General features: G+C 35.0%; 1 protein-coding gene across 19 annotated transcripts in view; it reads left to right on the top strand.

The window, feature by feature from the left end:
• The window catches only part of LOC121298149 (calcium-dependent secretion activator 1), a 102,422-nt gene that overhangs the window by 45,117 nt on the left and 39,294 nt on the right, over positions 1-18,011 (top strand). For 10 of the 19 annotated variants that reach the window (XM_041225023.1, XM_041225033.1, XM_041225029.1 and 7 more), the window contains exons 7-13: positions 154-265; positions 2,464-2,603; positions 3,530-3,596; positions 5,810-5,918; positions 7,430-7,642; positions 14,102-14,238; positions 14,759-14,946. In XM_041225023.1, the coding sequence (XP_041080957.1) occupies positions 154-265; positions 2,464-2,603; positions 3,530-3,596; positions 5,810-5,918; positions 7,430-7,642; positions 14,102-14,238; positions 14,759-14,946 (966 nt within the window). Of the gene's footprint in view, positions 1-153; positions 266-2,463; positions 2,604-3,529; positions 3,597-5,809; positions 5,919-7,429; positions 7,643-9,885; positions 9,898-14,101; positions 14,239-14,758; positions 14,947-18,011 lie in introns of all 19 variants that reach the window. The other 9 variants (XM_041225020.1, XM_041225032.1, XM_041225024.1 and 6 more) reach the window with 1 other exon arrangement.

Here is an 18,011-nt window from a genome sequence, read left to right as displayed (position 1 = left end):
TATAAAATCCTGCATGTATAAATGGTGTAACCTGGTTTAATTAGGTTATCCCTACAGTGTAGGAGGCAGTTGGCACTGTAATGGAATTCCTGTTACAATTAGCGCTACTTTTTTAAAAAGTGCTTCTAACTCTATTCCGTGATGGTCTTTCAGCTGGGGAACTCAAGGTGACTTTACCAGCACACACCCGCTGCCCGCTGTGAAGGTGAAGCTGTTCACAGAGAGCACTGGGGTACTCGCTTTGGAGGACAAGGAACTGGGAAGGGTAGGGTCCTCTTTTCTAATTGATTTCTTCAACAGTGGTCCCAGACTCACCCGTCAAGCATTTACAAAAAAAAAAAATCTGCTAACGTTACATTCATGAAACAACCACGGTGTAGGTATGAAGTTACTGAGTTATTATTCCCAGTTTTATAGCGTTCATATTTTTTGTGTGACTAGCTCAACAAGTTTTAGGAACTGTTGGATAAATCTGTAGTTTGTGAATAAACTGAGCACATCGCATACATTCACTTTTTTTTTTATTTAAACAGTACATTGCCCAATCACAATAAAATATATCTTTTGTATACAGAATTAAGACTGTAATAATATGTTATTTTCTTCCATTTATTCCAGTTTGTGGTACCTTAAAGTTCAAAAGCCCTGCAAGCACAATGTGAAATGTTGTCTTACCTAAAATTAAGGATAGTTGGGATGATTACTTCTGTTGTATTGTATTGATGCTGTACCAAGAAATTTAAACACCTGGTGGCAGCTTGAACTAACTTCTCCTGATAAAGGGGATGTGAAAACGGACTTGTCTGCCTGCCAATATTGAGTCATACTGCAGGCTCTCAGATGTCTGACAACATCAAAGCCACCTACAAGATTTAGTACTGAATAGATTTTCTTTGATAAGTGGAATCTGGCCTTTTAAAATATTACAAGTGTTGGCTTAGTGTTGACTACTCTAGCAAATATAGTGTTGCCTAATCTCGTCTTCCTGTGTAATAGATTTTGAAAATGTGGGAAGCCTGTTTTCATATTCAATTGTGTTTCTGCTGACTGGAGTATATCGTGAAAAAGTTTTTACATTGCAGATTTTTTTTGCAGCAACAGCTGTCATATGCCATGATAGATGTGATGTAGTATGAAGCTACTACAGTGGCCTTGTTATTTAACTTACTGTATACAATTACCATTGCAGTAAGCATTTTACAGACATTAAAAATCGCATTTTAATGGTGTCTAAATTACAAAAAATGAAAGCGATAGGCCAGTTCCTTCATCCTATATGACACGGCTGCCGCTGACACCAGCCAGACCATATCTTATCAACCTGAGCACCTGCTGTCTGTAGCTTAGCACTAGCAAACTCTCGAGTGAGAATAATAAGCACATCTACTGCTTCTACCTTACCGGAAAGAATGAAGAAACGAATTCTGTAACTGCAGTCAGAAATGTAAACATACCACCAAGCTTCAAGATCAGAGTTGCTTGAAGCAGTTCATAATGCTGAAAAACTAGTGAAAGTAATTTCAAGTGCTCTGGGAGATAGGAAATGGCACAACAAGGTCCAGTACATCTTATAGGTATTGCTGTCTTATATAGACGTGATACTGTCTCTTTAAGATATCCTAATGGTATGACATCTTGTATTAGTAACATTAGTTTGTTTTATTCAAGATATGTATTTGAAACATGATGTCGCTAAAGCCCTGCAAGCTTTTAAGCATCAATGAATAAAAATTACACTCTCATGAACTGATGATACAGGTTTTAAATCTTTACGACGCTGGCAGCACTCACTATCAAAGCTCTTAGACTGAAATATGAATGTTGCATGTTAAGAAGCTTTCAAGGTGAACTTTAAAGGTTTTTATGTGAAGTAGTTTACAGCTTATTTAATTTTTTTTTATTATTTATTGTTTGAAAATAGATATTTAAATTGCCAATGCAAGGTTTTAAAAAAAAAAAAAAAAAATGTAAAAGAGTTCAATGCTGGTTATTGGTTGTTAAATACAATTATGTGTATATGTGATAGAGCTCAGTCCCAGACATTCGATTGCCAACTCAAATGTGTCTGTGTGCACATTGTATTTAGAATTTGTTCCATAAAAGCATATAATATACACTGTGTATACTATATGTACCTGTATAATATTTTCCAATAATCATTGGTATTGAAATGTTAATTATAGGAAATATTCAGATTATATCAAGAAGGGGAGGGATTTGTCCATAATTTGTTTTCTAGTCGAGCACGGGAGTAGATTTATATTAATATTTCTATTATATTAATATAAAGCTATTGAAATATGACAACTGTTTCATTCTGTATTAGAATATGCCTTTCTAATTATGAAGAGTGTTAGTCTGCCTGGGATGCCATAACACATTTATGAAAGCACTTGTATACTGATGGGTAATATATTAAATAATATATTAAAGATTGTTATGTAAATTGTGCACTTTGTCCAGGTCGTCTTGCATCCAACGCCAAACAGCCCTAAGCAATCAGAATTGCACAAAATGACTGTTTCCAAAAACTGCCCTGATCACGACCTGAAAATCAAACTGGCTGTTCGAATGGATAAACCTCAGAATATGAAGCATTGTGGGTACGTTTCTACAGCGTAATGTAACAGTTCAAAGAGTCAGTAAGGCATGTGGCATTGAGATGAAACATCACAGATAATGCTGCTAATCTAATGGAAGCAATCCACAAGAGGGCTGTCTAACAGTAACTCGAGTCTAGCACAGTTGGATCAGGCCAGCAGCCACTCACAATTGCTGCCCTCTAGTGAGTTTATCAATATAGTGCAGCTGGCAGGCGTGTGGGCTTCAATCTCCAGCTCCTGGTGCGGCCACTATTGTAGCTAACCTTAAAATGTTACCAGTAACATGACCAAGAAGTACATGGCATAATTACAAAGGGTGCATAGAAGAATGTTTACAGCTCTGGATAACAGCATATGTCTGTGTAATAGAACAGCATGTAAGACTGGACATAGCTGGAGAAAGATCACTGATTCCAGTCCAGTAAAAGTATTTTAAAGCCTTAACAACAAAGCATTAAACATGTTAAACATTAGTTCCCATTAAAATAAATACAGAAGGAAAGATAAATTAGAGTGGTAATTGTCAGTTTTGTCAGCAGGGGCAGCTACATTTTGTAAGGAGAAAATAATATTGACATTTCTGAAGAGCCACTGGAACTGGCATGAACTGAACGATATGAATTTATTTAACATTTGCAATCAGAACATAGCTAAAGTATCTGATTTTGTTGTAATTCTGACAGGTAAAAAGATAGAGGATCAGGAATTGCAGAAAATCTAATAGTAGAGATGATATTGAACAGCTGAATAAATTTAGTAATAAATAAATGTTGATTTGACTGGGAAACAAATAGAAATGCTTAGAGACTTGATAATCAGATAGTCAACACTTAAAGGTTAAGCTTATTTTTAACTCCACATAATATATAAGCAGGCAGTCAAACAATGTTTTAATAAATATGTTAATAGCTCAATATATTTTTCAGGTACCTTTGGGCAATTGGTAAAAATGTTTGGAAGAGATGGAAGAAAAGATTCTTTGTCCTGGTGCAGGTACGTGAGATTCAGACCATCTATTATAGTAATGCAGGCTATTGTGTGAATCTCTGAGACAGGGCTTGGCAACATCTTCCTGTCCAGGTCTTTATTCCAGCCATGCTTCTACCCAAGCTTTCAGCATGTCCTAAAGAATTTCATTGTTAATTGCTTCTTAAATAAAAGTAATTTAGTCTTCTGCATTCCAGATAATGTCACATACCTCCAACTGTGGCTACAGCAAGTTTTCAGTTGCTCTATAGGGCAATCTCTGTGCCGGCTTCTAGATCACATGACAGTGCTTAGCTCAACAGTGCTGGGTGGTTAGTTAGTTTCAGAATGCTCATTCCCATCAGTCTTTCTAGTTGGATACAGTTAGTGGCAGATGCGAGTTTAATGCAAGCAACTGTTTCTTTCACACCTTCTGTTTGTTTATTTATTTTTTCTTTCTCTTCATCTTCTCTTTATACCATATACAGTCTCGTGTATTTACCAACATGTACAGTTTGATTTCTTTCTTCATTATTGTACCTCCTATTTATTTTTGTATTATTTACTCCTTTGTTAGAATGTTTAAAGGGATCTAACAGTTATAGAAAAGTATTTGCACAGCTGGTCTATGTGTTTTTTTTTTGTAATTTATCCATGTTATCGAAGTGCAGGGCTTTATAGCGCTTAGATAAAAAATAAATAAGTAAAAAAAATTTGACCATGTATTTCATTGAACAATTCCTAAGCTGACCAAATACTTGACTAACGGGCCAGTACAGTAAGTTGTTTAACAGAATGTGAGTGCTGAGTTGCGTCTCACTGTAAGTACTGTAGCACACCTCCTCTGGTGTGGGATGGCTGCAATGTGTGGGTTCCCATCTCTATATTAACAGATATCTTATCAAAAACCCCTTGTCATAACCGGCCAACATTTGTGACATCATATCATTTCAGGAATATTTCTCACAAATTCATGTCATAGTGCTTTACTCAGTTCTAACCAAAATCCATGTGTAGTGCCCTGTGTGATTGACAGAAATTAATACAAGTAGTTTATTAATATGATGCATTGGCTTAAAATTGTGAAGCCCTACCTCAAAAAACAGCTCAAGACAAAACAAGTATTTCAATGGCTTGAAAAAAAAAATTCGACATGCAGTTATACCACATTGCCACCATGTGTCACTGGAGTACTAATATGCAGCCACAAGACAATCTGGTTATGCAAAGCGGGAACTAATTAGAACAGATAGGTTACAAAAAAAAAAAAAAAAACCCTTAAGACACCACTACCCCGGTACAGAAAAACATTAAAAAAACAAGTACTATTTTTTCAATACAATTTCCATTTCATAGATGGAAATGTAACAACACATTTAGGTATATAAATACATGTAAGCAAGTGTATAAAATCTATTTGATTTCTCTTTTTAATACTATTAGCAGAAGTATATGCAATATTGAAAAAATACCAAGGTTATTTAAAAGAGCAGAGCACGTGGTATAATCAAAGCAAAGTCATTTAAAATCCTTTAACTGTCAGTTTGACAGTAGGTCACTAGCCTGTGGGATGTAGAATCCTCTGCTTTATTATAACAGCTTTTTAGTCCTTGACAATCCCAAACTTTAACGGTGAATACAGTTTGGGGGCCTTGATGTGGCCTGATGGCGTCCCGAAGGCGCTTGAGAGCTGGCAAGCCCGGCTCTCGCCCTGCAGCTGGGAAAGCTTGCATCAAGACCATGACATTGAGTTGATCATGTCACACAGAAGCAAACTCACAGGAGTGAGAGCTGCCACTTGCAGCAGAGGTGACGATTGCACTGATTGCTGGGATTTCAGGATTGCCTTAATATGACTGGCACCTCGCAATCCTGCTCACATTGTTTGTGACAGAGTGTCACTCTTGGACTCGTCTGGGCTGAATGACAGAGCTGGTGAAACATCAGTGCAAGCCACTCTGACAGTCCTGGCTACAGTATATAGTACAGTGTGCAGACCCTTATAGTGCCTTGAAGACCCCCTCTTACCATATCAACATCTGTAAGGTCTTTGTGATGTTAGGCGTAGATTATTCTGTGCAAGAACCAGTAGTGTTATCTTTTTTATACCCCCCCCCCCCCCGAGATGTTTGAAACCTCAGATCCTGCCTCCTTCCCTACTACTGTGTTCTTGTTCAAGAGTATGTGCTGCCTATGAAGTGATTGTGTGCTGACGTGGTTTCTCTTGTGTTCTGTTTTAGGTTAGTCAGTATACCTTTGCTATGTGCAGTTACAGGGAAAAGAAGGCAGAGCCACAGGAACTGCTGCAGCTTGACGGATACACTGTGGACTACACTGACCCACAGCCAGGTAATGCAGCAGGTTTACCTCAAAAACCTCAACACAGCATGTGAAAACAATTCTGAAAACTCTGAAAATCACTGGCGTGGGTCATCAGTGTTACTCATGGTCTCATGTTATTATTTGTTTATTTAGCAGATGCCTTTATCCAAGGCTAGTTACAGAGACTAGGGTGCGTGAAGTGTGCATCAGCTGCAGAGTCACTTACAACAACATCTCACCCGAAAGAAGGAGGTTAAGTGACTTGCTCAAGGTCACACAGTGTCAGTCGGGGTTTGAACCCGGGACCTCCTCGTTACAAGTCCTTTTCTTTAACCACTGGATCACACTACCTCCTGACGTTTAGCCATATAGTTTGACCACAGATTTGAGTTTTTTTAAACATATTTGCAAATCTCTTCTCTCAAGTAATTTCAACTAAATATGCATCTATAGAAACAGTAGGGTGTAAGTATGTGTTTGATGTTTGAACTTATGTTGTTGATTTTGCACTGCTGGAATATAAAAGCTTTTTTAAAAGAATTTCCTAGAACTGCAATCCTTCTCAGTGCCTAGTAAAAGAATTGTTTATTGTACGAATGTTTTCAGTGTGTATAGGTATTGTTAGTCAAAGTGTACTGTACTGTAGGTAATGGTAACAATCAATGTGATTTCAGTAACATAAATACAATCATTCAGCTCGAAGTGGGCATAAAATGCTTAGGTTTCATGACTTCTTCAGCATTAAAACATTCAAGCATTCAACAGCCTGCTTTAATAGATCAAGAAATCACCCATATGTTTCAGCACATTTGAATCATTTCACCCAAATTACATTGAATGCTATGCAGTAACGAACAGAGAAAATAACAAAAAACACAAACTAACCTAAGCATTTCAACCTATAAGTCATAATCCTGTAGTCCTGTCCCAAAGTCTCTCTCGCACCCTGACATCTAGATTCCTTGTGGACAGCAGCGCTCTAAACTGTACATATAGTGGAATTAGAGTAGAACAACCACAACCCCCCAGCAAAATGAAGACAGAAATAATGTAAAACTTAAGGGATTGTTTGTCTTCTGAGATTAAGCCAACTGAGGGAAAAATGACCCAAGTCACATGATGAGGGGCTTGGATGGCTGACAACAGCTGTTTAGACTTGCTCAGAGCCACTGTTGTGCCGGAGCCATCACATTGTGCTGCAGATAAATATATCTGTGTGTGGAAGGGAGGAGAGACAAAAATATAAAAATGCATTATTGATATGTAAACTCAAGGGATTGTCTGAAAAATTCCCTTTAACATCCTTCTGACACTCATAATATTTGTCTGCCCTGTGTTTTCAGTTGACATTTTTCCATGCCTTCTCAGTTATCTTGCCTTTGGAAATAACTGAATTAGCGAATCTAGTTGTACAAATTCTTTCCGGAAGAGGATGTTGATATCGGCAGTGGGAAGGATGTAATGCTGGTTATATAAACATGCACAATCTGCCAACGTTATTACAACTGTAAATAAGTTCATAACTCCCTTTTTTTTAGGGCTGGAGGGTGGCAGAACATTCTTCAACGCAGTGAAAGAAGGAGACACTGTGATCTTTGCCAGTGACGATGAACAGGACCGTATTCTATGGGTCCAGGCTATGTACCGTGCCACTGGCCAGTCCCACAAGCCTGTGCCCCCCACCCAGGTCCAGAAACTTAACGCCAAGGGAGGAAATGCGCCCCAAATGGATGCCCCCATTTCCCAATTTTGTAAGTAACGTAATGTTGCATCAGCTTTTCACAAGTCGTAGTGTAGTGTACCATTAGGCAGCCTTTTTCATTTCATATGTTGACCGAAAACACTGTCAAGACTGTTAACATTTCGACAATGTATCAACCGAACGGAGTTATCTGGCCTACATTAGACATTCACAACGAGTTACTAACACAATTACATGTGTTTAACGGTGGCAAAATGATATATATATATATATATATATATATATATATATATATATATATATATATATATATATATACCTTTTTTTCTCTTCAGAATTTGTATCTAAATAAACTTGAAGTTAGGGAAATTAAACACATCACATTGCATAGTTTTATAAATATCACAGCTGAAATGAATATACAAATGCACAATTTTTAAGGACTTAATAAATATAATACTAACATAGCTTAAGGTAATGTCCTCTTCAGAGCTCAATTATTCATGCACAATAACATTCTATTGCAAATAGTGGAGGAGTGCTATGCGATATGCTGCTGTTAAACATTGCACCTGTAAGATGCGTACTGTACTGATATCCAAGGGAAGGTAAGAATGTTAAAGAAATATAGCTCTTGTATTTAATCATCTTACATTTGCATAAATCATTCATGGTGTTGTATGATAATGGTCGAAAGACTTCAATGTTTATTATTAGTAGATTGCAAGGAATTACCATAGTTTAGTTTTATAAAATTGTATACGGCATCAGATTTTTTGGGGCGGAATGATCCATAGGAAAACCATTGTGTATAATATTAAAAGCTTACAAAAATAGATCCTGCTATTCATAAGAACTGAATGTCTTTTGGTGTGCATCTTATCAATGTTGGAGTTTTATACCGTCATTTAATGTAGCTTAATTGTGTGTGTTACTTACCTAATGCCTGCAGCTTTTGTTTAGAATACATGGGTTGTAGAGAATATACTTTTCATGATAACATCCATTTTCCACATATGGTTTGTTGAAATTGAAAACAGTAATATCTGTGACCCCCTTGGCAAAATTAGGTCAGTTAAACAGTAATATCTGTGACCCCCTTGGTAAAATGAGGTTAGTTAATAGGGAAAATCCTTTGATTGTTTACACACTGTCTGCTATGTGATTTACATTTTAGAATACCAGATTCAATCATGGACAATTTAGTAAGTGGCTTTACTAAATTCCAGTGTCTATTTTTTATATTAAATATAAATTGTAGGTTATTTAAGTAACAGTCAAAGGATAAACTATTATGCAGAATGTTAATATATCTATATATCTATATATCTATATGTTGTTTGTTCATTTCTTTCTTTGTCTTAATAATATATGAACATTTTCAATCTTGTAATAAAAATAACTTTATTCCCTAGTCCAGCTAATGTCATTCAAAGTTTACTAACTTAACAAAACTCATTTAGATTTCTTTAACTTGGTCATTTTGAGTGACATTGGCCAGAAGAGGAGATTCACCACTAAGAACTTTGCTGCAGAAGATTTGTGAAAACACATAGTTTTTGTTTTATTTTAATCGAGATCTCTATTCACAGTCGAAAATGCAAAATAGGGTTTATTTGAATGATCTAAACAGTATAGTTAAGTACTGAGATTCACCCTTAAAGTTTTGGCAGTGCTGCAAATAAGTTTTTATAAAGGTTTGCAACATTTCTATATGCAGATTCCCCGTAGACATCAAGTCAGTTATTTCAGCCTTTGATGACAGTAACTTAATGAAGACTTAATGTTAATGATAATAATAATAATAATAATAATAATAATAATAATAATAATAATAATAATAATAATAAAACAGTAAGCACAGTAGTGTGCAAGGTTTTATTACACAATGATATTTGGCTTCAGGTAAGTGTTTCTGTCAGTATCAATATTTTCTCTCACTTCCCATTTATTTAAGGCCCAAATATTTTACAGTAAGCCTTGTTTTTATTTAATTTTTTTCTTGAGTACTAATAATAATAATAATAATAATAATAATAATAATAATAATAATACATTTTAGTATGTACTGTAAAAGAAACAGCCCCAGAACAAATCGTCTGCAGCACAGTATTCAGTATAAGAATGTTCTGGAAGGTAGAGGTTGTGTTTTAAGTTATGTTTTCTTTTTCATGTTTTACTTGTACCCTAGTACTTTAGCTGCTAGGTTAGGGCTCCTGTCTGCTTTCCTGGGCCTTGTTGCTAGTCTTTATGTTATTCTGGTTTGTTCCTTCTTACCCTGCTAACTTCTAGCTGGACTCAAGGGTAAGTGCTTCCCTGTAACTGGCACTGCTCAGATAATCAACCTGGATTATCTGACATCTGCAATGTGCTTTTTGTCTTCTCAGATATCTCATGATTAGAATTTGTAGATAATTCTTTCCTCAATTTAGGTTTGAAATAATGTATACGATTCCATTCATGCCAGTTAGGATGCATGTGATTTTCTTTCTTTTATTTCTTTTTTGTTTGCATAATTGCCTTCTCTCTACATTTTTACTGGTGTCAAATGCTCCTCCTGGTAAAGCTCATTATTACCAGTTCCTAGTCTTCATTCAGACGTGTAAATATTAATTAACAACACAATAATAGTGTAAATAAAACCTTTGTTCTCTGGAATCCACATAATTGACTGTTTAGTTCTGGCAAACAGATCATTTTGCACCATGAAATTATATCTTTTTTTTTTTTTCAACTGTAATGTGCGTGCTTAAAGCACCTGCATGGTTACCATAGAGATTTTTCTTTTTTTCAAATCTGCGGATAGTTCAGTTGACACAGAGCACTTTAACAAAAGGGTAACAAGTGATCACATTATCAGCCTTGAAACAGAACCTCAACGATTTTATGGATTTAAAAAGTTAATTTTCTTTACGTTCCAAAAATCAATATATAATAAAAAATAATCCTCATACATGTCAGTATATATTTATAAGTTATACCACCCATTCAATTTATTTATATATATATATATATATATATATATATATATATATATATATATATATATATATAGATATATAGATAGATAGATAGATAGATAGATAGATAGATAGATAGATATAGATAGATTTTTGTTGCTTCTTTTTATAGGTTACTATAATGCACTGCAAGTAAACATAGCTGTGTGCTTAAGAACAATCCAGTGGTTTTCTTTTAGAATTAAAAACTGGTTTTATTTAGCCTGACCTGAAACGATTTCTGTGTTTGCAGACCTGAATCTGAGAAACTCAAAACCAGCATGCAAATATTTAAATGTAGCTGGATAAATCTATGAATGCTTTACTTAAGGGAGCTGAAAGTTTACAAGAGTTGGCAAATATGTATTTGGAGTATTCTGAATGCTAATGAGAAGGAGCTGGTGATGCCATCTCTCCTTACCATAAAATACTCCTGTTTTCATATAGATGTACCTTTGGATAGCAGGCAGAACTATTTTGCCACCCTCAGGCAGGATATTACTACTGTTTCTTTTTTCTTTTTTCTTTGTTGTTGGATGCCTGATTAGGAAACTAAAAGTGTGATGTACTACATTCATTGGTGGAAATACAGGATTTTCCCCATTTTTATGAGAATGAAGCCACTCTGGTTTACAGCTTCACATAATCCCCATGTATTTGCACCAAAATGCATTGCTATCCTATTAGTATTTCAGTAGTGGTATGCTTAAGTGTTTTTTTTTTTTTAGAAAACCATAAATACACTGCAACATATTTTAGTATTGTCAACTTGCAAATGCTACATTGAAAGGAATGCAGTACATTCAGTATAGCGATTCAACAAAAATCACAGCTTGCATGCAATTTCAAAGTACACTGTAAATCACCATATATATAATCTGAAAAAGCGCATGTGACTTTACTATATTTTAAGTGTAACTGTATTACTAAATCATTCTAAATGCTGAGCAAGGCTTAATGATAAGTGTTTTATTCATTATATATATATATATATATATATATATATATATATATATATATATATATATATATATATATATATATATATATATATATAGTTTGTAAATATTCAATAGAAATGTAAGAATACATTTTCTGATGTTGACTTGTTGACCAGTAGTAGTTTGACCCAGACTATATTACATAATCAGCATATGCACTAATTTATGTATAAAGTACAATGTCTGTATAGTATTGAAAACATTATCTACAGTGATATAGACTATAGTTCATGTAACTATTAGTAAGTAAAAAAAAAAAAAATGAATTTCTTAAAGTCTGCAGAAAAGCCAGAATCAAATCTCAAGCGTTTCTGCAAACACGGTCCTACAACACAGGCAAAGCACTCTTTGCTGTTGGTGTTCTGTTTGAGAACGGGAAAGCGATCATGCTGCCTTGCCCGTCCTGTAGCAGACTGAGCTCAGCAGAGCGGGCATCATGGTTTAGGGGGCCCAGGCCCCAATCAATCACTCCTCTGATGTTGGGGGTTTGAGGGGGTGTTAATAACAGGAAGGGGAGGGCCAATCCTTAAAAAAAAAGAATAATAAATAAAAAATGTGTAGAATAGCCTCAATGTTCAAGTCAAGACTCTTCTAGCAAGTATCTATAAATGAATAGCTGCCATCAATCATTGTCATTTCTTTTCTTGCTTTCTCTAGATGAGGTTGACTAGTGTCATTGTCTGTTACTGTCCAAACCCCATCTTCATTCTTTTAATGTCAAGCAGATATGACAAGCACACATTTAACCAGATGAGAGGGATAGAAAGTCACCTATTTTTTCAGATTTTTTTTTTTTTTTCAACTGCATCATATCATTGCAAACGGTTTGGGATTTTCTAATCATTTACCTTTGGACAGCTGGGCAGGTTACTACAGAGCTTTCAATGGGAAGAAAGTAACAAATCAAAATGCCATCATTGAAATTAACATGAAAACTAATAGCACAAATCATGCGATACTAATGTATATGGATTTATTTTTATTTATTTTTTTTAAAACTAAGTATATTTTGTTTTAATAAAACATTGCTTCTCTAAGTGATTCATATGTTTATATACTGTATGTTCAAAACCACACTAATCAGTTGTTTTTATTTTTTTTATTATTAACATTTAAGAACAGCAGAAGAGCATCCTACAGTGTAGCTATTATAGGATGTTTAAAGTGTCATGGAGGAAATCAGTTATTAGGACAGAGTAAATACTAAACACGTGTTTTCCGAAGATGTGTGTGTGTTTTTTTTTAAGAGTCTATACATATATTTAAAGATGACACAATTGATCAATAATAACAAAGTCCAGGGTTTGTAGTTAATTGCAAGTGTAAAGTGTCAATAAACGCTATTTAGACAGGTTTTTGCACAAAAAGCCTTTATAGTTAGTTAATAAGACAGGTGCCAACATAGTCTACTTGTCAGGCATAGAAAAGCAATATAAAAGGATGTGGAATGCAGAGCAGGGATTAGGAATCGGCTTTGATTGTTCAGGATTTGCAGGGACTTCATGTAATGGGAAGCTCACTTAATGTAATGGAAAGTGAAAATGTGTCTTTTAATTTAGTTACCCCTTAACGAACAAAGCAGCAACCCAGGGGGCAACCACTTGACCACTCCTAGATTGAATTGGGCATTTTGTTTCACTGGTAGACTTGGTGTGTGTTAGCTACACAGGTTGAGATTAATTAGTTAGGCCTTAGGAGGTTGTGCCTACAAGCTTCCCTCTGAAATGAGAAGTGTGAATGCACTCAGGCCATTAATTCATAATAAATGGCAGGCTGTAACCCTTGCTGTGTCAAGTCTGTTCGTCTTTTGAGATGATTAGCAGAACAGGCACTATGTCTAACTATTTTCTCAACCAACTCCAACTATTTACGTGAACCAACGGTTACAGTAAACATCCTTTTGAATTTTTGGAAAGTTGTTATTATTATTCCTAATTAATATATTATTAATAATAATAATATAATTAATCTAACTAATATCTACTGTTTAAGACAAATTTCTGTGTAATTCTTTTTTTTTTTCTTTTTTATTCTGTGTAATCTTTTTTTTTTTCTTTTAAGTAACCTTGCTTATTCGATGTAAGAATTTTTTTTTTAGCACACGATTCATGATTTGTTAGGCAAACAATGAACGAAATTCACCAATATAGAATGGCAGAATCTATTGTATTAATGTTAAAGAGAATGCATTGTATTTCATCTTTAATATAATAACCCACCAGTGTTCATAGAAATAATGAAGATATACACACATCTTGTTTACTTAAACCCAGTAATACATGCATGACTGAAAGAACATGTTGGTTGTACGTCATTAAAAACTGCCAAATTGTATTTTAGCTAAGTTTATTTGCTCTACTTTGATGCAAGTTGACAATGAAAGTTTAACACTACAGTATGTACTTTGCAGTAGAGTAGAATAAAAAGCACTGTTATAGGTGAGGCACATTTCTGAATTAATTTTATTTCTCTAAATCCTGTTGTTTTCTATGTGCAACAACCAAACAGATGCAGACAGAGCTCAAAAGCATGGAATGGATGAATTTATCTCAGCTAATCCTTGTAACTTTGACCACGCTTCACTTTTCGAGATGGTACAGAGACTTACTTTGGACCACAGGCTTAATGACTCCTACTCCTGTCTGGCAAGTAGAAAAAACCCCATTCTGATTCACTGTCTTCACTGTTTACTGAGGTTATGGCTGGGAGTGAATGCTAAAACATCTGGCATGTTCAGTCTCTCATAGTTATAAGGCATATGTTTAGCTGAAGTCTGTGCTTATTTTTAAAGCATTTAAAAGCATAATTCAATTTGTGGTTATATTCATATCATTTCAATTTAGTTGTATACAGTCATTCGAAAATGTTGGCATGTAGCTGTTTAATATTTATTTTTAATTAATGTTAAAGTTGTCGAATTGCTGTTTTTTTAAATAATATTGTATATACAAGATTAAAGTGTTGTATACCATGGTAAAAAACAAACATTTCTGACGGACTGTATACATCAAGCATGTGTCTCACAAATTCTTTAATGTCAATTTCAGTGGTAATATTTAGCTATTCAGGTTAGCTAAATATACAGAATCTTAAACTGGTAATTCATGCAGTTGATATTTGATGTTTAACACACACAGTGCAATGAATCTGTTTTCTTTTAAATAGGGCTGGTTCAGTCCAGGGCAGGTGTTTGTTCTTGATGAGTATTGTGCCCGAAATGGAGTCAGAGGCTGTCATAGACATCTCTGCTATCTCAGTGATTTACTTGAACGAGCAGAAAATGGAGCAATGATCGACCCAACCCTGCTACATTACAGCTTTGCTTTTTGTGCTTCACACGTTCATGGCAACAGGTAACTAACTGCAATGTGGAGTTAAAAATCTGGAAATGGAAATACTATAGTTGGTAAACGGTGAGGATTAAATTATGTCTTTGTGTTTTGGGGATTGCTATAGAGGGGAATGGAAACAGCAGTTGGCTGCTCAGATCATATCGATAAATAAAAGAGAGTAGTTATTTGAAAATGGGGCACTAGTCACGCATTACTAGCTGCAATACAACCTCCACTTCATGTCACTCCTTTTTCTTTTGCTTTACTTTTAATCTTGCCTTTGTTCTTTCGTTATGTTTAATTTATTTTTCTCTTTATTGTCTTATTCATGATTTTCCAGTTTCCTTCGTTTCCTTTATATTGTTCTTTTTTCTGTTTATTTTTTTTTTCTTTTCTTATGCTTCTCATAATGTCACTAACAATCACACCACGCACAACCAAAAGTCAGAAAATGACAGATTTACTTGGTGGGTTTCTACAAAACACAGAGGCTGAGGGGGACAAATCACAAAACCTCTCAGTACCTGAGCCTGAGGCTAACTCAAAAAAGGATTTCAAAAAGGATTCTAAAAAAAGAAAGGATTCCAAATCTCAACCAGCCCCTGAGCCAAAAAGGTAAGAAAGAGTTCTTAATATGGTCTCTACTGAAACTCAAACATGGATTAAGAAGCTGTCACATTGATTAAAACAAGCTAAGAAAGCTAACAACCTATGCCGTAATATTTCTGCTTATAACATACTGCTCAATACAAATGTTAACTCCACTACAGTTAATGAGGTGAAATCCCCTTGTTACACAAAGAGAACAAGAATGTCTCTATGTAAACCTTAAGGCTAGTGATAAATCCCCAGTTCCTTCTTAGAAACAGCTATTTAACTAATCTACAGTAGGTACATATATTTTAAAATCTACTTGCACTTCCACCACATTTTCTATTTGTGAGTGTGTACGACTTGCAGCGTATTGTCTTTTAATGTCAAGCCTCTCATTATTTAAAGAAATAAATAACCAATGGATTTTCTCTTGCATCAAACTACTGACATATGATACAAATCTGTGATAGTAAACTATAGTAGAATCTCTAATCATGCATTTACTTAACCAAATTAAATAATGTAATGTACCTGCATTTAACATCTGGAAGTCAGTTTTGGGCAAAAAACCATATTGTTATATTTTATAAATGATTTTGTATCTAATTTTAAATGGAAGTTGAGGTTATGTGTGTAATATACAGTAGGATTTGGCCACGTTTAATAGATGACTTTCACTGTGCATGTGTGCTAGTTAGCTGTTAAACATGGTTGGTGCTTATTAAACAAAGAAGTCACTTGTATTCTGATGAGGAAGGTCAAGTGAAGACAGAGCACCATGTGGCTGTCAATCTGCTGCTCCAGTGATAGACAGTGATGGAGTTGAGGTGGGTTGTCTATTTGTGTTGTGTTATTATCAGGTCAGACAGTGATGCATCAGTAGCTTGCAGTCAGTGAGAGGGTGCAGGGAGAATGTGATTCAGATAATACAGGACAGCCTGGAGGTCAGGACTGACAGAATGACAGGCCATCACGGAGAAGAAACTAACTAGCCGCTGTCCGAGGTCCTGCTGTACTTAGCGGGCTTGCTATCTGATCAGTGACTGAAACAAAAAGCGGCACTGTGAAAAATACGGGTTTAGCCAAGCCCTAACCCTCGTTACTTATTCAATAACGTACAGCTCAAGTGTTATAAAGTGTTAGAATTATCAACGTCCTTTTGGGTCGTGTTGTTTTGTTTTTTTAAAGGTGTTGGTGTGTTGTAAAAATGAATGTGACTCTCACTTATACACATAATAGTATTGTGGTGTTGGTTTTTATGAACTAGGTATTGTATGTTATTATCCACGAACTTAGGCCTGTCACGTTTTACCTGAAGCACTTTTTAGTTTAATTTGTGGAAACTTGGCAGAGTGATGTTTGAAATCCATAATAATAGTAACAGCTCTGAGCGAGGTTTCAAAACAGTGCAGGAAATAAAAAAATAAAATGTTCTTTACACTCAAGAGTTAATTTAAAAATATTAATTTGACATGACATATGCTTTTATTTTTACTAGCTAAGCTATTGTGACGAAGGAGAAAATTATACCATTTTATGTACAATTGTCCTTTTATTTGCAAACTCCTCAAATCTCCAATGAAACTAAAATATTATATAATAAAATATACCTATGTATGTAGAATTTGACAAAAAAGCTTGTAAATATTATTATTTGTGACATGGTTTAAGATGGGTGATTGTGAGGAGAGTAAAGTTGACAGAACTGGTGCTAACCACTGTGACAATAACTTGAAAAGCAACCAACGTGACATCTTTCTCATCACACTGCCGAAAATGTCATCTTTTGTGAGGGACAGTGAGAAAATGGTTTGCTGAAAATCTGAAAGGTAAATTCAAGAGATGTGCCTCATGTCAGATACAATATACTCCGCAGCTGTTTGAAAAAGAAAGTCAGGCAGATCGTGATGGGTTTTAGTTGGCAGGCCCTTCCAGACATCCATATTGCTCCGAACATGGCTAGAGCTGACCTGTAGAATGCAGTCACACTCCAGCAAAGTTTATTCAGAGCCAATCAATGTGCTTATAGATAAGAATTTATAGATATAGTTAAATATAGATACAAATAGAGGAAATTAAATCATGTTTGTTGTAGAGTCTGTCATGAATAGAAGTTTACTTCAAATGGATTTAATAAGTATATGTGTTATGTTTTATTTATGAATTGCAATTGTATATAGTCATAAGCTGCTAGTTGTTAGCAAGCCAACCAGTCCAACTATTAAAAGTCTTTCCCAAATACTATTTATTTCCCTAATAGATGTCTCTTAAATATAAAACAAACATTGTGCAATGTAATCTGAAGGGTTTGTTTTTTTGGAAATTTGAGGTTTACAAATAGTAACCCAACTGCCTACCAGTAGAGTACTCCTTTATTTTTTAAATCAGGGTTTCATGCAGTTTTACCAGACTGCAAGGGACTAGCAGAAAGCAGTTGGTCAACAGTTTTTCAGTTTTTAATTGAGCAAGACAACAGCCTCCAATAAGTCTTC

The sequence above is a fragment of the Polyodon spathula genome, chromosome 23, assembly GCF_017654505.1.
Source record: "Polyodon spathula isolate WHYD16114869_AA chromosome 23, ASM1765450v1, whole genome shotgun sequence".
Taxonomy (NCBI): Eukaryota; Metazoa; Chordata; class Actinopteri; order Acipenseriformes; family Polyodontidae; genus Polyodon; species Polyodon spathula.
The sequence above is the reverse complement of the archived record's forward strand: the minus strand, read 5'-3'. Positions and strand labels throughout refer to the sequence as shown.